The sequence below is a fragment of the Propithecus coquereli genome, unplaced genomic scaffold (genome assembly GCF_000956105.1).
Source record: "Propithecus coquereli isolate 6110/MARCELLA unplaced genomic scaffold, Pcoq_1.0 Scaffold353, whole genome shotgun sequence".
Lineage (NCBI taxonomy): Eukaryota > Metazoa > Chordata > Mammalia > Primates > Indriidae > Propithecus > Propithecus coquereli.
The window spans coordinates 2,256,717-2,282,725 of NW_012149208.1; the positions used below are offsets into that span (position 1 = coordinate 2,256,717).

Sequence of the window (26,009 nt, forward strand, 5' to 3'; positions counted from 1 at the left end):
CCTGTGGGACTTTCAGGGTGATGCTGCCCCCTAAATATCTCCTCTGGCCTTTGCTTTCTTGGCCTCTCTCCCCTCTTGGTACTGGCTGCAGGGTTCGGCTTGTGCTCAGTGACCACTTCCAGCCCCATCTCAAGGTACAGGGTCCCTCGGGAAGGTTCTGACTCAGCTTCTAGACCCCAAATGCAGAGCCCAGGACTCCTCACAGCACTTCCTCCTCCCTGAGCCTCCTGCCTCCCTACAGAGGCCCAGCCGGTGCAGGAGGCCAATCAGCGCCTCTCTTGGCCACCACAGATTGGAGCCCACCCCTCCAAGGGGCACTCTCCCCACTGAGTAAGGACAAGGGAGCCGCCAGCTGGCCCTGCCCCCCACCCCAGCCGTGCGCAAACACCACTCTGGGCAGGGAGCTCTCGCGCAGCCTGTCTGTGGGCTTTGTCTGCTGCCAACAACGCTGCAGCAAACCTCCCTGCGCTCGCCTCTGTGCGTCTGCGCACGGAGAGCGGTGAGATGGGCTCCCGAAGTAGCGAGTTTCCAGTTTGGATGGATGTTGCCAAATCTCCCTCCAGAAAGGCTGCACCCACTGACACCCCCTCCCACAGGATGTGAGTTTTCAACACCATGTCGGGAGGGAAGTTCCTAACAGAAACTGTTCTTGGTCCCTGAAATGAGCCATAGGGGGAACGTGATTGACATCCTCCCTGGAGTGTCTCAGGGGAAGCAGTTGCTGTCCGGCTGGGGTGTGGTCCAGGTCGGGGTCAGGGGCAGGTATCCCGGCAAGGCCTCCAGCCTGGGGATTCGTGGCCCAAGGGCTCCCGGGCGGGGGGCGGGGGGCCAGTTCCCCCGCAGCAGGTCTGAGCTGGCCCGGAGCTTCGGGTGACTCATGCAGTGCAGTCTACTGCCCGAGTCCCTCTCCGCCGCTGGGCGTGCCAGGCTGGCGGGCCGAGCACCCAAAGCCCCGTTCCGCAGCTCAGGCCCGCACTCACCAGAGGGCCCCGTTACTGCCACCCGTGTCACATGACCCTCTGGAGTCCCGGCCAGCCAAGAGGTATCTGCCGTCTGACCTCCTAGGATGGACAAGGCGAGGGCTCAGAGCAACGTCTGACGTGAGCCTCTGTCGCAGGTGCCCCGGGCCCGTGTGCACCCGGACGCTCACGTTCGTCCCTAGGTGCGCAATTTCAGCGTCCACACAGCTGGGTTGGAACCTCCCTGTTTGAGCTTTACGGCCACGATCGCCCTCGCTTCTGACACCAGTTGCAAGTCGGGGGGTTCCCAAAACCACCCCCAGTTTCGGTAGTTTGCTGGAAGCACCCACGGAACTCACTTCCACTGCTGCACTCACAGTAACGGTCTATCACAGCAAAGGCGCAGACCAAAGTCGGCCACGGGAACGAGCCCGCGGGGCAGGGACCAGGAGGGTTCCAAACACGGAGCTCCTGCCGTCCCCTCCAGCAGAGTCACGGACGTGTCACTTTCCCACGGTGCTGACAACCAAGCCTCGGTGTCCAGAGTTTTCCAGGAGCCTTAGTCCTTGACCTTTAGTCCCCAGCCGCTCGGGAGGCAGAACGGACATCACGTGGCCCAGCGACGCCAGGCGAAGAGGGACTCCTGTGAGGCAGGACGCTCCAGGGCCGGGAGATCGCCTCCCGGTAGCTGAGGGCGAAGGCCGGCTTCTCTTTGTGGAGAGCCAGTGGTTTGCTACGTGTGTCCATGTGGATGTTTGCGCGTGCTCGTCAATGCGTGTACATGCTCATGGTGCACGTGTCCATGCGGATGTTTGTGTGTGCTCGTCAATGCGTGTGCATGCTCATGTGTACTGCGTGTGTCCGTGTAGATGTTTGCGTGTGCTCGTCAATGCATGTACATGCTCATGGTGCACGTGTTCATGTGGATGTTTGCGTGTGCTCATCAATGCGTGAACATGCTCATGGTGCACGTGTCCACGTGGATGTTTGTGTGTGCTCGTCAATGCGTGTGCATGATCATGTGTACTGCACGTGTCCGTGTGGATGTTTGCGCGTGCTAGCAGATGCGTGTACCTGCTCATGTGTACTGCGTGTGTCCGTGTGGATGTTTGCATGTGCTCATCAATGCGTGTACGTGCTCATGTGTATTGCGTGTGTCCATGTGGATGTTTGCGTGTGCTCATCAATGCGTGAACATGCTCATGGTGCACGTGTCCACGTGGATGTTTGCGCGTGCTAGCAGATGCGTGCCTTTGGGCCCGGCTTGGTCGTGATAGTGGCCACGGTGCTCATGTGAGCACAGACGTCCCTGAGGACTGGCCATCACTGAGCCACTGCGTGGCACTCCGTGTTTGGTCCGCTGCAGGGGAGCTGCGTGGTTAGTGACATTCCAGGGGCCAGAGTGGAACCGCTGCGGGTAGAGTCCTCCCTTCACCTCCTCCTCCCCAGAGAGCCAGGCATGCTCCTGAGCAGGGAAAGCTGGAAAAGCTCTGCATAAATGTTTCTAAGCTGAGTTTTAGCTCGGAACACTGATGGTGTCATTAACCTGAACTCCAGTGTCACTCCAGAGTCCTTGTGTTTAATGTTTAGTCACTGAGTATTCAGCATGGATGGCTCATTTTCGTGTTACTCGCACCTGACTCTCACGTATCACCGTGGCAACGGCCCCGTCTCATCTCCGCGTAACTATTGTTTAATACTTAAGTCTCATTTAATTACTGTCTTTACTAAGGGCAGATACTTAGAAAATAGCTTTTTAAAAGGCTATTTTAATTTTACCACATCTTAAGGTGAAATTGTCTCTTTGCCCAAAATGGATGTGCCTCAATACAAAGAGTGGTCTAATCTGGCATTTGTTTATTTCTGGAAGGAGCCTTGATCTTGCTAATACATTTCTGTGCGTCAGAGCGAGACAAGGCCGTCCGTAAAGAGACGGCACAGAGCCGCCATCGGGTATCGAGAGCGGGACGGACGCATCTCAGAGAACATTCGGGAGAGGAAGGATCGCAGGTTTAGGTTTATGCGGCTTCTTATAAATCACTTTTAAAGTAATTTTCTCACATCCAAGGAGGTAAATTTGATTTCTGTAGCTAGTATCCGTATCTAGAAAACAATATGCGCCCTGTTCTGTGATGATAGGATGCGTATTGTTTTAGCCCGGAGACGTTATTTATCATAGAGTCGGGCTCTCCCCAGAGGAAAGCAAGACAGCCACGAGGCCCCCGGAGGAGGCGGGGGGGAGGGGCGCAAGACGTGGGACCAGTGCTCTGCCCGCCACCAGCTGCCTCGTTTTGACCCCGTGAGACTGGACGGCATTTGGGAGGATGGGAAGGCGGGGGAGGGCACCTCGGTTGTCAAACCCACAGAACCGGAGCCAGAACACAGTCCCTGCAGAAGGGCCAGCGCAGGGCCTTGTCCAGCCCACTCCACACGTGCTTACCGAGGGCCACGCGTGCCAGGCCCTGTGCCAGGCACCGGGGACACAGCAGGGGACACGGAGCTCCCGCTCTGGAGCAGAGAGACATGGGGCGAAGACGGCAGTGGGTGCCGTGAGCAGACGTAAGGCAGGGAGGGGCGGAGGTCAGCATCCGGAGATGGGGCCGGCAGGTAAGATTCCAGCAGGCTTGAAGAGAGGGAGACGGACGGACAGACAGACAGACAGACAGCCTTGGCGGGAGGGGGAGCAGGCCTGGCACACCGGAGCAACAGCAAGGCAAGCATGGGGGGAGCCGGGTCTGCACGGCGATGGGACGGATGACCCGGCAGCCCTGAGCCGGGTTCTGAGCGCGGAGGGCTGTGATCTGGCTGCCACGGGAGGGGCCTGCGGGGGGCAGGGGCCCCTGGCGTACCCACCCCCACCCAGGGAAGGCGGCGGCCCGGCCGGTGGTAGGAGAAGATCCGCTGATGTGTGTTCAAGGACAGCTCCGCCATCTCACCCACGGGGACTGGCTTTTCCTTCGTTTTAGGGTTTTGGGTTTTCAGGGTTTTTTCTGAGGACTGAACGAGGCGATTGCTGGATGTCCAGTTCCTGGCACCCGGTAACCTCTTGAAGAGCGAGCGCTGGCATTAGTGGGTGTCACTCTGGGGTGTGTCTGCGGGAACTTTGGCCTTGGGGCAGCTGTCAGAGCGCAGGGCGCATCTCGGCCTAAAGAACGCTGTGGTCCTTGTGACCAAGCAGCCCCGTCAAGGCGGTGAGAGGGGGAGGGGCAGCCAGAGCCTGGCATTGGCTCCAAGGGCCGTCGGGTGAGGGGCTGTGGGTGTGGCAGCTCAGGAGGGCGACGGGGGGGACAGCGCCGGCAGCCCAGCACCAGACCCTCTGCGAGCAGCTCTGGGTTTGCCCTTTGGGCTGGAGTCTGCCCTGGGACCACCCAGTGCAGCATCGAGGGGTTTCCAAGCTCCCCCCAACCTCCCTCCCCAAGGTGGGGGGCTGCACTCCGCCCTCTTTCAAGATGCCATCCCGGCCGGGCGCGGTGGCTCACGCCTGTAATCCTAGCACTCTGGGAGGCCAAGGCGGGCAGATTGTTTGAGCTCAGGAGTTCGAGACCAGCCTGAGCAAGAGCGAGACCCCGTCTCTACTAAAAATAGAAAGAAATTAATTGGACAACTAAAAATATATAGAAAAAATTAGCCGGGCATGGTGGCGCATGCCTGTAGTCCCAGCTACTCGGGAGGCTGAGGCAGGAGGATCGCTTGAGCCCAGGAGTTTGAGGTTTCTGTGAGCTAGGCTGACGCCACGGCACTCGAGCCCAGGCAACGCAGTGAGACTCTGTCTCAAAAAAAAAAAAGAAGAGGAAGATGCCATCCCCCCACTGAGGCTCCAAGAAAACCATATTTTCCCGAGACTTAGGTTTTACACAGGAAGCAGCTTGGACTAGAAATATGTTGGCCCCAGAATCGACCAGTCATTCACTTTTCATAAGCAGCACAGGCACGAACGCTTTATGACCCTGCTAGGATGCAAGACAAATCCGCTATCTGGTGCTTTATTTTTATCGTCTGATGCTTCCACAGAATGGCAGCAAAGGGGCGCTCCTCAGCAGAGCGATGTTCCTCAGCAAGCTCGCAGGGTTCCCACGGCCCCTGCAGTTTTCCTCCTTCGGGAGCACTGCCAGGTCCTGGAGGCGGCCGCAGGTGTCCACTCTCCACCTGGGCCCCACCGCCAGCCTCGCCCTGGGCCAGCACACCCACTGGGCTAATGAGCCACAAAGAGTCTTTAAAGGGTCTCATGACGGTTGAGGCCAGCACCTCCGCAGCTCGAGCCGGGGGAGCCGCAGCATGTCGGCGCAGGGGCGGGAGCGCTAGTGAGGGGCCCGAGGAGTGGTCCTGCTGCTGCTTGTACGGCCCTTGTGCCACGGTGGCCTCCTCGTGGCCCCCTCTCCACCACCGGAGTGCTTCTGTGGCCGAAGGAAGCTCAGAAATGGCAAGAGGGGTGGTTTAGTGTTTGCTCCAGGGGGTCAAGAGGAGTTTCGCATCTTCTGTTAATAATAACAAGAGGCCAGGCGTGGTGGGTGTAATCCCAGGGCTTTGTGAGGCTGAGGTGGGAGGATCGCACGAGATCAGGAGTTTGAGACCAGCCTGAGCAACATAGTGAGACCCCATGTCTACAAAAAAATTTTTAAAAAATTAACCAGGTGTCCTTTTTATGCCCTACCTTTGCTGTGACAATGGGTCCACTCATCATCTGTGGCATATGTATCATGTTCTATAAACCTATATCTTGCTTTTGCCCTATGATCCTATCTTTCTCTCCTCAATAAACCTCATTTTCCTGCTTGCCTTAAAAAATATATATGTTAGCCAAGTGTGGTTGTGCCCACACCCATAGTCCCAGCTACTCAGGAGGCTGAGGCTGGAGGATCGCCTGAGCCCAGGCGTTCAAGGCTGCAGTGAGCTGTGATCACACTACTACACTCCAGCCTGGGGGACAGAGTGAGACCTTGTCTCTTAAAAAACCATAATAATAAAAATAAAAATAACGTCCCCCGTGTATGTCACGCTTCCCACGTTCGAGAATATATTCACGTGCATTCTTTCCCCAAATCTCCCAACGCCCCATGAGGCAGACAGGGCCAGGTATTGTCCACGACTGACAGGCAGGGAAACCAGTGCCCAGAGGGACTAGGGAGCGTTTTGTCGATGGCAGAGCTCCGGCTAAACCCCGGGGTGTCCCGAGGGTCTGAATGCCAGCTGCCGGGCTCCCTGTCGCTCCTCGCACAGCCCTCTTTCTCCCCGGCGAGCCTGGGCCCTCTCTGTCCCGTCAGCTCTGAGCACGTGTCCTCGGCCACCTGGAGGGGTCTCTGTGGAAAACCAGGAATTCCAGCCTCCAGCGCATCTGCAGGGGGCGTCTGCGAGGGGCCACCTTCGTGTGCAGCCCTGCAAGAGAGCACAGCTGCCCAGGGACGTAGTTGGTGCCCAGAGCTTGTCAGGGGACTCCGTGTGGCCTGACGCCCCCTCCTGCCCAACCCCCCACCGCTGGCCAGTAAGACCCCTCGTCGTCAGGCTGCAGAGACGGCGGTGCCAGGCCTTGCTGGGCCGTTTCTTACCGAGTCCCCGGCATCCGCCCTCCCTGGCTCTCTCCCGTGTCCCTGCCCTGCCGCTTTCCTCGCGGTCTGATTCCCTCCCCTTGGGTTACCCAGACCTCTGCAAGCTGCCCGAAATTATGCTGGGATTGAGGAGGGATCTAAACCACGGGCAGGTGAACTACAGCCCGTGGGCCAAACCCAGCCCCACTGTAAATAAAATTTCCCTGGAACACTCGTTAATTTACGTGTCGTCAAGGCTGTTCCGTGCTACGACGGCAGAGTTGAGTGGTTGACAGACACCCGACCCATCCCACCCACGATGCCGAGAATATCCACCCTCTGGCCCTTAGGGAAGTTCGCGGAGCCCTGCTCTAAGCAAGGCCCGCCCTGCTGAAGCGGCGGCTCATCGCGTGGGCGAGACCCGGAGACAAGCGGTCGGGGCATGAACGGGGGGCACGTGGGCGGACGTAGCAGAAACCGAGAGGAGCGTGCGGGGGACGCGTCCACGCCGGGCATGAGGAGCAGGCGCCGGGGCGCGGGCCGCAGGGCGGGGGAGGGAGGGTGTTGCCGCTGCCCGGCCGAGCGAGGGGTGGGCGGAAAGAAACCCTCCGGTAGCTGCAGGATTCCTGCTTTCCTGGGACAACAGGAGGCAGGGCTTTCAGCCTGCTTGGTCACGAAGCCGGCTCATTGTCTCTTTGCCTCAAGCAGGACTTCGGGGAGGATGACTCCCTGTACATCACCAAGGTGACCACCGTCCACGTGGGCAACTACACCTGCCACGCCTCCGGCCACGAGGAGCTGTTCCAGACCCACGTCCTGCAGGTGAATGGTTAGTAACTGGCTCCATGCGCGTCGTCCCCTCGAACCTTCCCGAAACGCCGCGCAGAGCAGCGCTCACCTCCTGTGCTGTGCCTTCTTAGAGAAACATCTAACCTCGAAATACCCACGTCCCTTAGGAGTGAAGGGGGACGATGAGGAAAGGGCAGAGTCCGATGACGAATTCACGTGTCCGGCCCCACCCACATCCGCCTCAGATGAAATGAACCCAGTGCCGGTGGGGTGACTCATGGGACAGGTCACATTTGGCAGCCAGGCCTCCCGCAGGCCACCGTAGAGCGTGGCGTGGGCCCCGTGGGCAGCGCGGCAGTGGCGAGCCGTGGCGGCCTCGGGATCCAGCCAGAGAGAACCTGTCTCCCACCCGCCACTCCTCCTCCTGGTGGCATGGAACCGCGTCACCTGTTCAGATGGGTGACATTAGTTCCTCCGACAAGGGCCTGTGCCCATCTCCCTCCACGGGGGGTTCAGTGAGCCCATCTTAGGCTAAGCCAGGACAGAAACTGAGGTTGGAAGGTTTTCTTTGATTCTCACAGACCCCTGAGTTGCCAGGACTCCCGGAAACTGGGAAGAATGCGCCCCTCCTGCCTGTGTCAGTGGTCACGACGTCACATGGACCCTCCCAGGCGATATAGTTTAACCCCCTTACGGATGAGTTTCTAAGAAAGGGGACCTGCCTGGGTGAGGTGTCATTCTGGATCCAGAGCCTGTGCTCTGACCTCTGTCGTGTTGCTGGCTGCCTCGACCTGGCCTGAAGAGATGTAATATGTATAAAACGTTTAGGAAATGCCTGACAAGGGACGTGGTTCAGTCCGGCGTGGAGCAGACACGGGGGAGAGTTTGGTTTGTCTCAAGCCGTATTGCGCTATAGTTGGTAGACACAGATGGTCAGAGCTGGTGGCCCCTCAGAGACCCTCCAGCCCATTACACAGATGGGAAAATCAAGACGCAGAGAAAATTGTCAAGCCAAAAATAAAATATAGGTTTCTTCACCCTAAGGCTGCCCCGCGCCCTGGCTCTCTGGAGGCAGGGGCAGGATCCCACACACAGGCCGGGCCACCGTCTTCTGGGGTGTCCCCTTCCATGAGTCTGCCAGACTTGGTTGCCTAAAGGGAGCCATTCCAGGCAAGCACTTCCTCTCTCGAATTATTAGTATAACTTAGCCATCGCCTGGGCCTGCCAGAGATGTGGCCCAAACGCCAACGTGATTTATAACTTTGTGCAAACCTCCTGCATTGCTTTCGTGGGAAGGAGCCAGAACTTCAGACATAAATGATTAATCCATTAAATTAAAAATACCCTCGACCTCCCCATAGTTCAGACAAGCAGCGATTCACTCCCAAAAACACAATAATAATCTCCCAAATCTGTTTATTTCTCCAGCTGGGTACCTCCGTGACTGTACCCCTTACTTAAGGACATACTTACACTGCCTTTCGCTTGGCAGCGGTCAGTGTTTCCCAAGGAGAATGGGCCTTTGTGTTACGTTTGCGAAGATTTTCACTTGAAAGTTGTGCAAATTTAAAAGAAAATGAACGGGTTTGCCCAGTATAAATTAATTTGAAATTATGTCTAGTGTGCGGATTAACATGTAAGGAAGAGGGAGGTCAGGGCCGAGGGAAGGCAGCTGGGTCTTTGCCACGTCGCTGGCGGGAAGCCGCGTCCCCACCTCGACCTGGCCGAGCCCGGGAACCACGCAGGCCCCACGCAGGCGCCTCCCCGACATGGCGGAGGCTGGATCCAAGGCTCTGACGTCAGCAGGAGCCGCACGGGGACAGCTCCAACTTGAAGCATGGACGACTCTTCGAGGTGTTTTCAAGGAGAAAAATGGGGCATAGTTGGGGGAGAGGTTGGGGTGAGGAAGGGGGCATTTTTTTTCCAAGATGGAAGAAATAAAAGCATTTTATGGGCCGACAGGAAAAGTCCAGTAGAAAGGAGGAAACTGATGCAGGAACGAGAGAGCTGTGGGGGCGACGTCCGGGGGGGGGTGGCAAGAGGAAGCAAACCTGGGAATGGGACTGGGCAGGACACGAGGCTTCACGCTCGGCGCCTTCCTGGGGAAGGGAAGGAGAATGGTCTGGAAATGGCAGTGAGGGCCCAGGAGGACGCCCACCCCCCTCCCTCAGTGGTACCAAGAGAGCAGCCGGCCCTGGACAGGCTGCGGGACAGGCAGCGTCCCCAGGAGGAAGCCAGGGTGCCAGGGCAACGCGAGGGTGAAGGAGCGCTCGCGGAGGCTGAGGACGCAGGGATGTGGGCAATGACAGAACAGGAGTCCGGAAGACACAACAGGAGGTGTGGGGAGGGGGGACGCCCCAGAGGCCTGGGCTTCCGGTGGAGACGGGTGTGATCGAGACGAGGGGCATGAGGAGAAGAGTCCAGATGACCCCAGGTAGAGCGGGGACAAGACCGGGAAGCAGGGAGGGCGGTGCAGGTGGAGCAGGCGGGGGTCCGGGCCCCTCTTCGGTCCTGCTGGCCGAGGGATGGAGCCAGGACAGTTGTCTTTCCCCCGAGGATGTCTTCAGCTCAAGGGGACCTCGAGACCAGCGAGGGCGGGAGCTGTCATTTAACCCTGCCCATGGAGAACCGGGGTTCTTGCATTTAGTCATGTATTTTTTCCACCTTTTTTTAACTTTATTTTTTTATTGATGCATAATATTTGCACATATTTATGGGGGACGTGATGTTTTGCTACATCGTAGAATGTGTGATGATCAAGCCAGGGTACTGGGGTGTCCATCACCTTCAGCATTTGTCGTTTCTGTGTGTCGGGAACATCTCAGGTCCTCTCTGGTAGCTGTCTTGAAATATGCGATACACGGTTGTTAACTGCAGTCCCCTCCTCTGCTGTCGAACATTAGAACTTACTCCTTCTGTCTGACAGCGTTTGTGCCCATCCACCGCCTCTCTCTATCCCCCTCCAACACTCGCCCCCTGCCCAGCCTCTGGGGTCTTTCATTTTACTCTCTACCTCCCCGAGATCAATTATTTTAGCTCCCACATAGAGTGAGAATATGTGACATTTGTCTTCCTGTCTATTCCACTTAACATAATGATCTCCTGTTCCATCCATGATGCTGAAAATGACATAATTTCGTTCTTTTTTATGGCTAAAGAGTGTTCCGCTGTGTATATAGAACCCATGTTTTTATCCATTCATCTGTTGATGGAACTTGGGTTGATTTCGTATCTTTGCAGTTGTGAATGGTGCTGCAGTAGCAGGCGGTTGCAGGTACCCCATTGACATACTGATTTCGTTGGGTAAATACCCAGTGGTGAGATTGCTGGACTATACGGTAGTTCTATTTTTAGCGTTCTGAGAAATCTCCACACTGTTTTCCATCGTGGCTGCACTAACTTACATTCCCCCCAATAGAGCTAACACTTCCCTTTCTCTGCATCCTCACCAGCATTTGTTACTTGTTTGTCTTTTTAGTAAGAGCCATTCTGACTGGGGTGAGATGCTATCTCATTGTGGTTTTGATTTGCATTTCCCTAAATAATCAGTGATATTGAGCATTTTTCATGTACCTGTTGGCCATTTTTATGTCTTCTTTTGAGAAATGTCTATTCATGTCTTTTGCCCACTTTTTAATGGGATTAATTTTTTAATTTTTTTTCACTGTTGTTGAGTTCCTTGTATATCCTGGATATTAGTCCCTTGCTAAATGAACAGTTTACAAATATTTCCTCCCGTTCAACAGGTTGTCTCTTCACTCTATTGATGGTTTCCCTTGCTGGACCAGAAGCGTTTTAGCTTGCTATAGTCCAGTTTGTCTATTTTTGTTATTGTTACCTACGCTTTTAAGGCCTTAGCCATAAAATCTTTTCCTAAACCAACATCCCAGAGTGTTTCCCCTATGTTTTCTTCTTGCAGTTTTATAGTGTCAGGTCTTACTTACATTTAAGCCTTTAATCCATCTCAAGTCGGCTTTTTTATATGGCAAGAAACAGGGGACCAGTTTCACTCTTCCACATATGGCTATCCAGTTTCCCCAGTGCCATTTATTGAACAGAGTGTCCTTCCTCCAGTGCATGTTCTTGGCACCTTTCTCAAAAATCAGCTGGCTATAAATACGTGGACTTATTTCTGGGTTCTCTATTCTGTTCCATTGGTCTATTGTCTGTTTTCATACCCCTACCGTGCTGTTTTGGTTACTATAGCCTTCTAATACATTTTGCAGTAAGATAGTGTGATGCCTCCAGCTTTGTTCTTTTTGTTCAAGATTGGTTTGCCTATTCAAGTTCTTTTTTGGTTCCATATGAATTTTCTAATTCTGTGAAAAATGACATTGGTATTTCGATAGAGATTGCACTGAATTTGTACACTACTTTGAGTAGTATGGTCATTTTAACAATATTCTTGTAATCTATGAGCATGGATGTCTTTCCATTTGTTTGTGTCCTCTTCAATTTCTTTCATCAGTGTTTTTGCAGTTTTCCTTGTAGAGCTCTTTCACCTCCTTGGTTAAATTTATTCTTAGGGGGATTTTTTTGCAGCTATTGTAAATGGAATTGTTTTCATGATTTCTTTCTCAGCTACTTCATTATTGGTGTATAGGAATGCTACTGATTTTTGTATGTGGATTTTGTATCCAACTTACTAAATTTATTTATCAAATCTGATCTTTTTTCAGTGGAGCCTTTATATTTTTCTAGGTGTAAGATCATGTCATCTGCAAAGAGGCATAATCTGACTTCCTCTTTTCCAATTTGGATGCCTTTTATTTTTTCTCTTGCCTGATTGCTCTGGCTAAGACTTCCAGTACTTTGTTGTATAAGGGTGGTGAGAGTGGGCGTCCTTGTCTTGTTCCAGTTCTTAGAAAAAAGGCTTTCAGCTTTTCCCCATTTGGTATGATGTTAGTTGTGGGTTTGTCATATATGGTCTTTACTATGTTGAGGTATGTTCCTTCTATGCCTAGTTTGTTGAGAGTTTTTATCATGAAGGGATATTGAATTTTATCAGCTGCTTTTTCTTCATCTATTGAGATGATCACATGGCTTTGTCCTTCATTCTGTTCATGTGATGTATTGTGTTTGATTTGCGTACGTTGAATCATCCATGCATCCCTGGGTTAAATCCCACTTGATCGTGGTGTATTATCCTTTTGATGTGCTGTTGGATTTACTTTGCTAGTATTTTGTTGAAGATTTTTGTGTCTATATTCATCCATGATAATTGGCCTGTAGTTTTCTTTCTTTTTTTTTGTTGTTGTTGTTGTTGTTATTGTGTCTTTGGTTTTGGTATCAGGGTAATGCTGGCCTCATAGGATGAGTTAGGGAAAAGTCCCTCCTTTGAACTCTTTGGTATAGTTTGAGGGAATCGGTGTTAGTTCTTTGAAGTTCGGTAGAATTCAGCAGTGAAGCCATCAGTCCTGGACTTTTCCTTTTTGGGAGATTTTTTTTATTACTGATTCAATCTCATTACTCATTCTTGGTCTGTTTAGGTGTTCTCTTTCTTCCTGATTCAGTGTGTGTAGGTTATATATGTCCAGGAATTTATCCACTTCCTCTAGGTTTTCAAGTTTGTTAGCATATAGTTGTTCATAATAGTCTCTGATAATCTTTGGTATTTCTGTAATATCAGTTGTAATAACTCCTTTTTAATTTCTGATTTTGTTTATTGGGTTTTCTGTCTTTTTTTTCTTGGTTAGTATATCTGGTGGCTTATTGATTTTGTTTATCTTTTCAAAAAAACAATGTTTTGTTTCATTTATCCTTTGTATTGTTTTTTAGTCTCTATTTCACTTAGTTCTGCTCTGATCTCTATTATTTCTTTCCTTCTACTAATTTTGGGTTGGGTTTGGTTTGGTTCTTGTTTTCCTAATTCTTTGAGATGTATCGTTAGGTTGTTTATTTAAAATCTTTCCACTTTTTTGGTGTGTATGCATTTATTACTGTACACTTCCCTCTTAGCACTGCTGTTTCTGTATCCCGTAGGTCTTGGCATGTTGTCTCCATTTTCATTTGTTTCAAGAAAGTTTTTATTTTCACAATTTCTTCCTTGACCCAGTGGTCATCAGGAGCGTGGTATTTAATTTCCACGTATTTGTACAGTTTCCCGAGTTCCTCTTGTTCTTGATATCTAGTTTTTATTTCATTGTGATCTGAGAAATACTTGATACTATTTTTATTTTTTTTAATTTGTCGAGACCATTTTTGAGTACTAGCATACATTAGGGTGAGGGTGGGGACGGGGGCTGTCCTGTCCACTGCTGTGTGGGTCCTGCCTGACTCTCAGCAGGCATTTAATAAACTCTGGCTGCACAGCATTGAATTGACAGAGCTTTGTCAAGTCTATGGAGATCATTCGTATGGTACCAGACTCAGGTGAGAACTCCCTGAGCCCTCTCTCCCTCCTCCCCTTCCCCACTTTGCAGCATTCGGTATTGTAATGCTTTGTAATATCTGGTAGAGCAAAATGACAATCATTAGTCTCTTTTTTTCAAAATTTCCTCAGCCGTTCTTGTAAATTTTTTGTAGATAAATTCATAATTGTTTTGTCAAGCCCCTACCCATTGATTTTAATTGGAATTAGATTAAACGTATGGCTTAATTTAGAGTAGCTTGTTTCTTAACAATAGTAACTCTTCCTATCCAAGAATGTCTCTCTCCAATTATTCGAGTCTTTTTCTTAATGTTGTCAGTGAGGTTTTATAGTTTTCTCCATTGAGCTCCATTATATTTTCTGTCTGGTCATTGCTGGTGTATAAGTAACCTATTAATTTTGTGTGTTTTGGCACTGGCCCCTTTACTGTACTTCCTGATTAATCCTTACTACTTTGGTTTGTTACCTAGAGGATATCCACATGTCATTCTTTTCCATCTTTTTAATATTTGTACCTCTCATTTCTTGCCTTCCGTTGGCAGCATCCAGCGTAACATTGAGAGCCTGATGTCGCCTCCTTTCCTTTGTCCTTTTTCTCACTTAATGTTTCACCATTCGAAAAAGAATGGTGCTGTTTCTTCTTTTTATAGAGATATTCTTCATTGTAGGAAGAAAATATCATTCTATTCCTATTTTATTGAGTGTTTTTTCCCCGAAGAAATAGATTTTGGACTTTTTTCAAAGGCCCTCCTAGCGTCTAGCACGAGAATCAGATGGTTTTTCTCTTTGACTGGCTCTGATTTTGGATGTGACTAATTACAAATTCCCTGACAGCCATGAAACATATCGCACTTGGCCACTGTATGTTCTTTAATTCCACGCTACGCTTGATTCGCCGATATTTTACTTAGGATTTTGGTGTATCTGGGCCTAAGAAAGATAACTGTGTATTCCTTTTTGTGCTCTTTGTCAGGTTTTGGGGCCCAGGTTACACTAGCTTCATGATGTAAATTGGAACATCTGTCCTGTTCCGTGCTGTAGGAAGCATCCATTTCTTAAATGTACAAAGGAACTCTCCTACAAAACTAGTCAGAATGCCTTTGGGGTTAGCAGCACTTTGAAATCGTTTGAAATATTCTCTCCTTAATTCAAAGTTTGTGCTTTAAAGTTTCCTTTTAAATGATCCATTTCATTGAGATTTTCCTATTAATTACCCATAATTGAATACAATATTCTCTCATATTTTTTAATTCCCTCTGTGTTCTCTCTCTTTTTCATTGACCAAACTTGCCGGAAATGCGGCTATTTTGTTGGGTTTTATTGCAAACACCCAGCGTGTAGATTTATTTGTCAGTTCTTTTTCAGCTAATTGATTCATTCACTTCTGCTTCTGTTTCCACTGATTCTTCTCCCACTTTCTTTAAATTTACTCTGTGGTTGGCAGGCGGCCTTATATAAATGGATGCTGATCTATCAAGAGTCCAAGCTTATTAGCCCAGGTCCTGCCAACCCTATTCTAGAACTCTGCTTGTGCTACCACCTTCTCCAGCCACCTCCAGCCCAGGGCTCCTGGGCCCCCAGGTTCTATCTCTGTGCTCTTGAATTATAACCTCCCGGCCAAAATTCTGCTACCTATTCAACCTGCCCCCACTCCTCCCTCTACCGAAGGCAGGTGCAGGGGACTTTCCCTCTTTGCTCTTTGAAGCAAGAGGGAGTCACCCAAAGGAGACACAGGTTTACGTTCCACGTGTTCCTCCAGATTCGTCCCGGCTGGAGCCCCCCCTGCCTCCTCCACCCGCCGGAGCCTGATCTGTGACAAGGCCCTTCTGCCACACCCCGGGACTCTCCTCCAGAACTTCAGACAGAGAGAAACCGGGACTCTGCTTTTATTGTTCTTGGTTCTCCATGCAGTTTGCCATAGGGTGCTCGGAGCGTACGTCACTGAAACAGCTCTGGGCCACTTGAGGGTGGGGTCGTGTCCTTTCCTGCTTGTCCCTTTAGCTTCCCCTCTGCCCCAGCCCCCGCACCTTTGCCCCAAGATCAATCAGAGAAACACTCGGAACTCAGACCGAGTTGACCAGATTAGCAGCAGCCCCCTGAGGAGTGGGGGCAGGAGCTGCAGGGTGTGTTCTCCAACGAGGCCGTGGAGTTTTTCTTTCGTCCTCTGCCCATCCCACGCGTGGATCACTGGAGTCCTCCTGCCCTGCTCGGGTCCCAGGACCCCCGCCAGCGCCGCCTCCTACATAAGCGTCAATTCGTTCTACACTCCGGTCCCAAGAAAAGTCTTCTAAAGTACTGGGATGCTTTCTTTTATCGAACGACACAAGCTTCCAGATAACTCTAGGAAAAGGTAATTGTCCCATTTGGGAAGAATCCTCCCCCTTTTCCAAAGGTTTGTAATGTTTTTGTTTAGTTCAATGTCCAGGTGTGTTTACATAAGCTCTCACAAATCCTTTTTGAAAGTATATGGAGTAAAATGTATGTGGATAAGTCAGAGCCCTCGATTCTACTGAAAATGATATTTTTTGCTGGGCCCCGAGCAAGGGGTGGGAGGGACGATCCCCCAGGCTGTCCCTCCCCACGGCCGGCCTGAGCAGGAAAGGCCAGAGCTCCGTGGAGGGGGCTGGAGCCTTGCCCGTCCCCACCCATCTGGGGAGTGGGCCGGGTCACACGCACCCCAAACCTGCCCGCCAGGGCCCATGGCTGAGGAGGGCGTTCCCGAACTTCCACCCACGCCCCAGGGTTGGCAGGTGCACAGATGAAAACGACCCACTGGAAATCAGCGAACTTCCCCGGGGCAGGGCCCGGCCAGTGCCCACAGTGCTCGGTGAAGCGTTTCCTGCAAGAAATTCAGCCCCTGTCCAGTGGCTTTCCGGTAACCGAAATAATATATCTAAATTTTATTCAGAAATAAATTTCGGTGGCTGTTGCTCTTTGCGTGTAGCAGCTGAACAGCGTTAAACGTTTGGATGTCTTTCTGATCATATTTAGAAAAACGATGAAAGCCATGAATTCCAGGGTGCAAAGCCTGATGTGTTTATTGCCTGCAATCCGTTTTACAGCCTTTTCTTTTAGAGCGTGAGTTGTGAACAGGATTACTGTAAGCTGGTTAAGACGGGAACTCCAGAGTCACCTCCCGCGGTCACCCCGCTGGAGCAGGGTCTCTGGGCCTGAGCCCAGGTCGGGGCCGTCTCTCACCGGGGCTGACTCTCACCCACAGTGCCACCAGTCATCCGCGTCTACCCAGAGACCCAGGCACAGGAGCCCGGGGTGGCGGCCAGCCTGAGATGCCACGCAGAGGGCATCCCCACGCCCAGAATTACTTGGCTGAAAAACGGCATGGATGTCTCAAACCAGATGTCTAAACAGCTCTCCCTCTTAGGTAAGAGCCGCCCTGGTGTCTATATGATACTCCCTCCCAATTCAAGCCGAAACTCTAGGAACGGAAGCGAGAGGTGCGATTCGTTTCTAAGTCAGCCAGGTCGGGAGTGAACATATGTTTCTCCATGTTTTCCTGATATCTGGGCTGGGACAGGTCTTGTGGCTTTCTGAGAGCAATGATGAGAAGATGTCATCAAGGTTCCATGTCACCCTCGTTAATTTCAGCCGTGCCAGCCCTTCCTGGGTGTGTTATCAGGGATGTTGGCTTCCAGCGGCTGTGTTTTTAAGCCCAACACTCTCAATAGCCCCGTGAAGGAAACGGGGAAGTGGGGGGTCTCCGGCTGAGCAGGCCACCCTGAGCGCCGTCCTCTCTGCAGCCAACGGGAGCGAGCTCCACATCGGCAGTGTCCGGTACGAAGACACAGGGGCGTACACCTGCATTGCCAAAAACGAAGTGGGCGTGGACGAAGACATCTCCTCGCTCTTCATCGAAGACTCGGCTAGGAAGACCCGTGAGTCGACTCTTGCCTTTAAGCTTCTCACTGAGCTGGTTTGGGTCGTCAGAGGCAAGGGAGGGTGCTGATTGGCCAGGGCCACAGCCACCAACTGTGAGGCCCTGGGGACATAAACCCCATATTCCTCTATGCATAAAGCTGGGATCAGAGGGGACCAGAGGTGAGCAGACCTTCCCTGACCACCCAGACAACTCTGGAAACATAGGAAAGCTCTCTGGACAGCAGGCCGAGCCCAGGAGCACAGGGACGCTCAGGTATCCCAGCGCTGGTTCTGCCTCGCACTTGCCGTAGGACCAGAACCCCTGCCCGTCGTCCGCAAGATCCTTCGTGCTACCCACCCCCAGGTACTGCCTCCCGCCGTGGCCCGGACGCTGGCCCGTGCGCACCGGCACACTCAGGAGTGCAGCGGCCTTTGCTCCAGGGGTCGCGGCCCCTCTGCTGCACCAAGTGTGCCCTCCCACACAGCCCTGCCCCCGCGTAGGCCTGCAGGCGCAATCTCACGGACTTGGGTGTTGATCGTGGTCAAAGACTCCAAGCTGAGTCTTTGTCATTAAAAGAGATGATCAGAAGTATCTCACACGGTCTTCCTGGAACATCCTAGTTGAAAACCAGTTCTCCGGGAAGTAATCCGGGAAATCCGGGAGCGCTGCTGCTCACTCTTCACCGTCCACGGAATGTGGGGGCCCCATTAGCTTCCCTGAGGCTTCCCAGGCCAGCAGTGACCTGGGGCCTGAGTTCAGGATTCGTTTAGGAGTGGAAAGGACCCTGAGACCTGAAAGCATCTGCTCGTGTCCAGAGTCCCCCAGGGGCCGTTGCTGTGGCCACGCGCGGTGCAGATTCTGCAGGGGAGGGACAGGGTGCCAGGGTCTTCATAGACGGAATCACTGCCGCGAAGGTTTGATGTTGCTTTCTTCTTTGTTCTTCCCTCCATCTGGAACGTTCCTGCCTTCCCGGTTCTCCACTGCTGCAGTTGCAAACATCCTGTGGCGAGAGGAAGGTACCAAGCTTGACTTTTCTGCGTCGTGACCGTGATCGCGCGTGTTCGTGGTTCCGTGACGGGCCATCTTTCTGTGCGCTGCCGTCAGCTTTTCCAGGCGGTCCCCACGGGCAGGGCCGGCGCGCCAGTGTGGGTGGGGGGTGATGTCACACTCGGTGGCACCCAAGTTGAATCAAATTAGCCACCGTCTAGTGTCTTTGATGAGAAATTTAAAAAGGAAAGGTTTCCGTTAGAAGCTGCTTGTAACTCCGCTGAAGGAGGCCACCTGGCAGGGCTCCTGGTCAGATCTGGGCCCTGAGCTTTTTTCAGGTGGCTGGTGTCAGTGTTGCTTTTAGTGCTTTGCTGATCTTACGCAGCTTAAAAAAGACCTAAAAGACGGCTGTAGATTTCTGCTGGATGGTAGCTGTACTTCCAGTATGCTTTGATTGAGGAAATGCGGAAGAACAAGAGCTACCATGACTTCTGTAAATGTACATGTTTAAAGGCATAGATTTTTTTAAATGTATTTTCTTTATCCAACAAATTTTTAGATATTCAGTTGAACCATATGAAATTGCCATTTTTGTACATCCAAAATGGTCCAATATTGACAATTTCATATGGTTCAAAAAACCACAGGCACATGTGGCCCACGTCACCATTTGGGGTATGTGTGCCCGAGTCCCAGCCCTCACCCCCCAGATCTGAGCCCAGATCCCCTTGAGGTCACTCTGGCTCAGCGCGGGGGGCAGCGGCAGGCCATGGGAAGCAGCAAGGTGCAGCATGTGGTCGTGGTTACGCACGAAATCCCCCTCTTTAAAAACCAGGGTATTTCCTGTCTCGTTTTTGCTCAAGAACTTCGCGTGGCAGTGTCTACAGCCTAGCATGTGCGTGCATACACGAACTCAGAGCCACTTAAGGTAACACAGCAAGTCTGGGAACAAAACACAGGCAGAGCCTGGAAAACGAGGAATCGCTGCCAGCAGCAGCAGTCGGTGACCACGGCCCCCCACGCTCTCCCCAACTAGCAGGCGGGTCTTGCCGAGCGCGCGCTCTGCATCTCTCAGAGCTGGCGTTTTGCTAAGGGGAGGTTACTGCAAAGGGACTCAATTTTCAAAAGTAGAGACCTGCGAAGAATGGCCAGAGGCCCCGTGGGGTGTGAAGTGCAGCCGTAGAGACCCCAATGCCCGTGTGAGACCCGCGGCTGCCTCGGGCGCGGCTGGCAGGTGCCGTGCAGCGCTGCGCAGCCGGGCAGTGAGCACGTCCGCCTGGCGGGCAGGACGCCGGGGCCCTTCTGTGCTGGAGCTCAAGGCCTGGGGACAGGGAACGAAGGAGCGAAAACGAAGGGGCCAGCAGGCCGCAGGGCACGCTCAGATCCCAACGGGAGAAATGAGGGGACGAGAGCAGACAGGAGCAAAACCCCTTTGGCAGAAGCTGAATTCAGGCAGAACCAGCCCTCCTGCAGGTCCGTTGTTTGCTGAATGAGCGTTTGTCAAGCCTCAGTTTCCAGTGCCAGCTGCGAGCAAGCTGTGGCTCAGCCCGAAATGCCACTAAGCTGCAGCCCCCACGCAGACTCCGTGACACTTTCAGTCTCGTGTTGGTTCTTCCAGCTGTTGATTTGCCAAGAAGCCCGTGCTCCGATGGACGGGTCAGGGCAGACGTGTGCTGGCTCCAGACGCCCAGCTGCTGCCGAGCTGAGACCAGGCGTCCGTGGGTGGCAAGTTTCATCCGGCTCTCGAGGGACAGGCTGCCCCAAGTCCCAGGGTTCCCCATCGGGAGCGATGCTAGGAGCCCCTGGGTGTTGGCAGCTTCTGAGAGGCGGGGCCCCGCTGCTCACTGTGGCAGAAGCGCACCGCGCAGAGGCTTTGAGGTTGTCATAGAGTCAGAACCTCGCTCAACACCTAGGCCCTCGCGCACCGGTGCCTCTGTCGCCAAGGACCAAGGCCCAGAAAACTAACTGCAGAGTCATTGGAAGGAAGTGAAACGGCAGTTCCTATTTTCCTGTTTTCTAACTCTCTAAAAACTTGCTTAGATAGTCCATTAAACCAGTACACCAGTTTTCTCAGCATGCTAGTAAAGAGAGTTTCCTATCTACATAATTTTCTTAGAATTTATAGAAATCTTAATGTTATAACTTTAAAAGAAATGAAGAAAGGCCAGCTTCAGTGGCTCACGCCTGTAATCCTAGCACTCTGGGAGGCTGAGGAGGGAGGATCACTTGAAGTCAAGAGTTCAAGACCAGCCTGAGTAAGAACGAGACCCCCATCTCTACAAAAAAAAATATATATATATATATTAGCCCAGTGTGGTGGTGTGTACCTGTAGTCCCAGCTACTCAGGAGGCTAAGGCGGGAGGAACACTTGAGCCCAGGAGTTTGAGGTTGCTGTCAGCTATGAAGAGGCCACTATACTCTAGCCTGGGCAACAGAGCAAGACCCTGTCTCAAAAAAAAAAAAAAAAGAAGAAGAGAGGAGAGAGAAAGAAGGAAGGAAGGACGGGGAGAAGGAGAGGAGAGGATGAGGAGAGAGAGGGAGGGACAAAGAATGAGGGAGGGAGAACTCTAGGCCTACATATCTTTGTGCCCTGTTTCCCCCCTATGGAGGGACAGAGTGAGGGACAGAGGTCCAAAAGCAGGGCCCAGGGCCTAACCCCAGCTCTGGCACAAGACGGGTAGCCTCAGCCAAACCGCTTCCCCTCCTTGGACTTCAGTTTCTTTGTCTTTAAAATATGGAGGCTGAACTAGGAGGTCTCCAGGTCTAAGTAGACCTTCTAACCAGAGAGCACAGCCTGGGCCGGGGTTGGGGGAGGGGGCAGCAGGTGGGCATGACCAGGTGTGAGCTCTGCTGCCGGCCTGGGGCTGCCACGGAGAAACTGGGGTGCGGGATGGGAGCGAGCTGTTTGGAAGGAGGGGTTGGCTGGCACGGACAGGCCAGGGCTGAGTTTGGGCAAAGGAGTCACAGCACGGTTAGGACCTCGCACTCCGGGGAGAGACGCTGCGCACAAACATGTTCCTACAGATAAGAGCCTTTGCTGTTTGGGCATCACCCGATCCGTTCCGATTTTACTGGTCGACAATGAATGACTCGAGAGAGGTTTTCTCTTTCAGAACTGGAAAGGCTAAACGTACGTGGAAGCCAAGGCCACCTTTTACTTGAAAACCTGTGCTGGTGGCCAGCCTAGGTGACTTACGGCGGCCGTCGGTGTCTGGGAGGACGGCCTGGGGACTGCAGAGCCGACTCCCAGTCCCTGGGTCCCTCCCCCACCGTCAGCTGTGGCTGCTCGTTCAGCCTCGCTCCGCCTGGACGGGACGTGCGTTCTGCGCTTGCGCCGGATGCGACCGCAGGCCGCTCGCCCGTGTGCTCCGTGCTGCACGCGGCCCTGCCCGGGCACCGCTGCCGGGAGGGGCCTGACCGCTCTGCTTGCTCCTCCCAGGCCTCAGCGTGGGAAACATGTTCTACGTCTTCTCCGACGACGGCATCGTCGTCGTCCACCCCGCGGACTGTGAGATCCAGAGGCACCTCCGACCGACGGAGAGGATTTTCATGAGCTCTGTAAGTTTCTGTGCAGCTTCCACAGCACACACAGACAAAACCCTACAAGTGGGTCTTTCACCGTGGGCGCCGTTTGATTGCTTGCGTTCCGCTTGCTGCCCGTGGCGGTGTGATTCCAGGTCTGTCCACTGCTAAGGGAAGGACATCTGAGGCTGAGAGTTTACACTCTCGCTCCTTCCTGTAGCAGCCGCCTCCGTGCACGGAGCCCTAGGAGAGGCCCAGGGGGCTCAGAGGGTTCCCGGCCTCCGGAAGGTCACAGTCAATAACAGAGATAGCAATGCAAACAGACAGCTGCCAAACAGGTGTTTCCTCTGTGGCCTTCGGGGAGCCAGGGCCAGGTAGAAGGTGACGACGTAACATGGGGTGGGCAGAGGCGGAAGACGCGGTCGCTGACGGTGGGTCCACGAGAGCCTGCCAGCCCTCGGGCTCCCTGCCTGGAGGCCTCCCCCGGGGCTGCGGCCCCCACACCGGCCTCTGTCCCTCCGGCTTGTTTCCCACTTGGCCTCGTGGGACACCCTGAGCTCCCTGAGGGTAGGACTGTGGTGTTCAGTCCAGAAGGGCCACCTAAAATCTCCCGTGTGGCTTCCCCTGGAGGGTACACAGCGCGTCCTCAATCGCGTCCGGTGAACGAACTGGTGAACAGCGCCGGGCTTGGCCCGGGCGAGTCGCAGAAGCAAGCCCGTCGCCTCGCTGTGCTGGAGGGAGGTGCGTCTCAGGCTGCTGCATCTCTCACAGTTGCGGCTTGGGAAAAGCGGTTTTCCAGGCTATTTCGTTTGAGTTAATTATTCTTTAGAAGTGTCATCTCCAGTGAATAGTCATGAAACCAGTTAGAAAGCCGGGAGATAGACAAGGGTGCACGCAGGTGATCTGAGGTGGGGATCTAGAGCAGAACCCTGGGGTCACCAGCAGTTCGGGGACAGGCAGACTAGGAGGAACCACAGAGAAGGCTGAGACAGAACTGGGCCGGAGTCATGAGGAAAACCATGAGAATGCGTGTCATGGAAGACAAGGAAAAGGAGGTCCCCTTTGTCAGTCATTTATTCAGTCAACAATCGGTTCTGAGCTCCAGCTCTGTGCCAGGCACCGTACCAGGTGCTAAGGACACAGCAGTGAACCAGAGACCCTGCTCCCAAGGAGCTTACAGTCTAGCGAAGGAAGAAAGACGGTGCCTGGGCAGACAAGCACATGTACGCAGTCAAGTGGCAAATGAAAAACTCACTTTCATTTGCTGGGGTGCTACGCTACATGAGGTCAGAGAAGTCCTCTCAGCAAGGTGATGCAGCCTGAGCAGAGCCCTGCGGGAAGTCAGGGACTAAATCCCAGGACAGCAGGGAAGAGCATTCCCAGCAGAGGGAACAGCCCGTGCAAAGGCCCTGGGGCAGGAGGGTGGTGTGGCCAAGGAACAGCGAGCGCGTCTGTGTGCGTGGAGTGCGGCAGGGAAGGAAGAGCAAAGGAGCCGGAATGCAGGGGCCTTGTAGACTTCAGGAGAGATTTGGGATTTTTACTCTGAGCAAGAGGGAACATGACTGGGGGTGAAGGGGAAGTTGATCTGACTTGCATTTTGCAATGATGCCTGTGGTCGCCATGCTGAGGACAGGGTGGGGAAGGCTGGGGTGGACTCAAGGAGCACGTCGGGACGCAGTGGCAGGTACTCAGGGACAGGTGACGTGGCTGGAGCCCAGGCCACGGAGCAGAAGAGGTAAGAAAGGGGCTAATTCTGGAAGTATCCGAAGGTGAACTGAAGTGGCCTGCGGTGCCCTGGCCGGAAGCTGCGGGTCGAGGGGTCGAGGGCGGCCTCCCTTCACTGGACGGCAAGGCTCGGGCCTAAGGGAGGTAAAACCACGGAACTTCCAGGTTCTGAGTAGAACGAGGGTTGCTTTTGGGCATTTAAGTTCGAGACACACATCCAGCAATCGAGTGGAGCCAGGATTGGGCCGTGAGTCTGGAGTTCAGGGAAGAAGCCTCAGGATGCAAATCTGGGAGTCGTGAGCGTACAGAGTGCATGTAAAGCCATAGGTTTCAGCGAGATTCGAGGAGGGGTGGATTTTATAGAAGAAAAGACATCCAGGCCTGAACCCTGGGCATTGCACGTGCAGAGAAGGGTCAGGCACCGGGGGAGACGAGGGAAGGGACCTGAGGAGCAGCTGGCACCGTCAGCGGATGGCCCGAGTTCACGCGGGGTGATGGAAGGGGTCTGATTTAATGGGAGGAGTCAGTGCAGACCTTGGTGACAACGACGCCAGCTCTGAGGTGAGGCCTGAAGCCAGCAGGTTAAGCGTAAGGGAGGAAGGGGGGGCAGAGGTCCAGGGGAGGGGGGACCAGAGCGGTTGGAGGGAAAGGGAGGGTCCGAAGGCTGACGGCAGCCCCTCTCCTCTACAGGAAGAAATCTGTCCTCGGCGAGGAGGGGACGCAGCCCGGCCATGCCAGTGGGCGTCCGCGGCCAACGTCCGGAACCGGTACATCTACGTGGCCCAGCCGGCCCTCAGCAGGGTCCTCGTGGTCGACGTGCAGGCCCAGAAAGTGCTGCAGGTATGCTGTTTCACGGAGTAAGGAAGAGTTCGGATTCTGGCCCCATCCGCCCTTGCTGTCTGCGCTCTCCCCGGCTCCTGGTCGGCCCAGAGGGAAAAGGAGAGACTCGTGTGCGGTTATTCGTTAAGTGTTTACTTTCTACCTCACGCCAGGCACTGCTCTAGGCGACCCATGGCTGAGCCGTGACGTCCCCAGAGCTTACATTCTAGCTGGGGAACAGACCATAAATCAGAATTTTGGGGAGCTGCAAGTGCTGTGAAAAACCAGGTAAAATGTGACAGGAACCGTGAGATTGTCTTCCGCTGGCCTTCTCTCCGGAGGGGAACGGCATCTTGGGTCTGGAAGCCGCGTGGGCCTCGCGCTCTGGGAGCGGGTCCAGGGATGAGGGGAAGAGTGTGGGGTGCACGGAGTCGGGGGGACAAAGCCGGCTGACACAGGGCCTTGCAGGCCAGTGAGGACGTTTCAGTGAGAAAGCCACCGCAGGGCTCCAGCCAGGGAGTGACATCATCTGACTCATAGAGTCAGCCTGGCTACTGGGTAGAGCACAGGAAGGAAGGCAGAGCGGGAATGTGGTCTGACGTGATCCAGGTGAGAAACGGTCAGATTCTTGATGTATTTTAAACCTGGAGCCCCAAAACTTTCTGAGAGAAAAAGGAATCAAGTTGGTGGTTTTTAACTTTAGCAACTGTAGAACGCTGGTGTCATTTACAGTGTGCAGCAGGCTGAAAACAGCCCCCAGGATGTCCACGTCCTACTCCCCCAAACCTGCGAACATCAATGCGTTTCAGATGGGGAGATTGTCAGGATGGCCCTGAATGTGATCATGGGGATCCTTATAAGAGGGGGGCAAAGAGAAATTTGGGTAGATAAAGGAGGCGCCGTGGGGACTGAGCAAGACGGCCTTGGAGCTTGGAGGCCGGGGCTGTGAGCCGCCGGGGCAAGAGTGCAGCATTGGAGGCTGAGAAAGCACGGAGTGCCGTTCCCCGCAGTGCCTCGGCCTGCCCACGCCTTGGTTTTAGCCCAGTGGAATTGATTGTGGCTTTCTGGGCTCCAGAACTCTGTGTGGTTTTAAGCCATCAAATCTGTGGTGATCTGTTACTGCAGCAACGCGAAGCTAATATGCTGATAGAAGAGATTTTAGGCAAGGCAGGGGGTGAGGCCTGGGAGCAGATTGGGGGAAATTTCAGTTTGAAATGCGATTAGATGTGCAAGTAGAGATGACGGGTAAACAGGTCGACTCTGCTAGACCAGAGGTGTCGGCTTGGGTGTTCTCACCCTCTGAATGGTCCGGGATGAAATCCCCAAGGGTGGTACAGGTAGGGAAGAGGTCAAGCTTGGGGGCCTGAAGCGCTCCAGCGTTTAAACGTCAGTAAGGAGAGAAGCCACCAACAGAGGAGACCAAGAAGGAGCAGCCTCA

General features: G+C 53.4%; 1 protein-coding gene across 1 annotated transcript in view; it reads left to right on the forward strand.

The window, feature by feature from the left end:
• FSTL4 (follistatin-like 4) overlaps positions 1-26,009 on the forward strand; it is a 333,977-nt gene that overhangs the window by 296,195 nt on the left and 11,773 nt on the right. The window contains exons 7-12 of the mRNA XM_012651317.1: positions 7,190-7,310; positions 16,861-17,022; positions 17,399-17,533; positions 18,507-18,533; positions 21,945-22,063; positions 24,443-24,592. Coding sequence (XP_012506771.1) covers positions 7,190-7,310; positions 16,861-17,022; positions 17,399-17,533; positions 18,507-18,533; positions 21,945-22,063; positions 24,443-24,592 — 714 coding nt within the window. The remainder of the gene's footprint in view (positions 1-7,189; positions 7,311-16,860; positions 17,023-17,398; positions 17,534-18,506; positions 18,534-21,944; positions 22,064-24,442; positions 24,593-26,009) is intronic.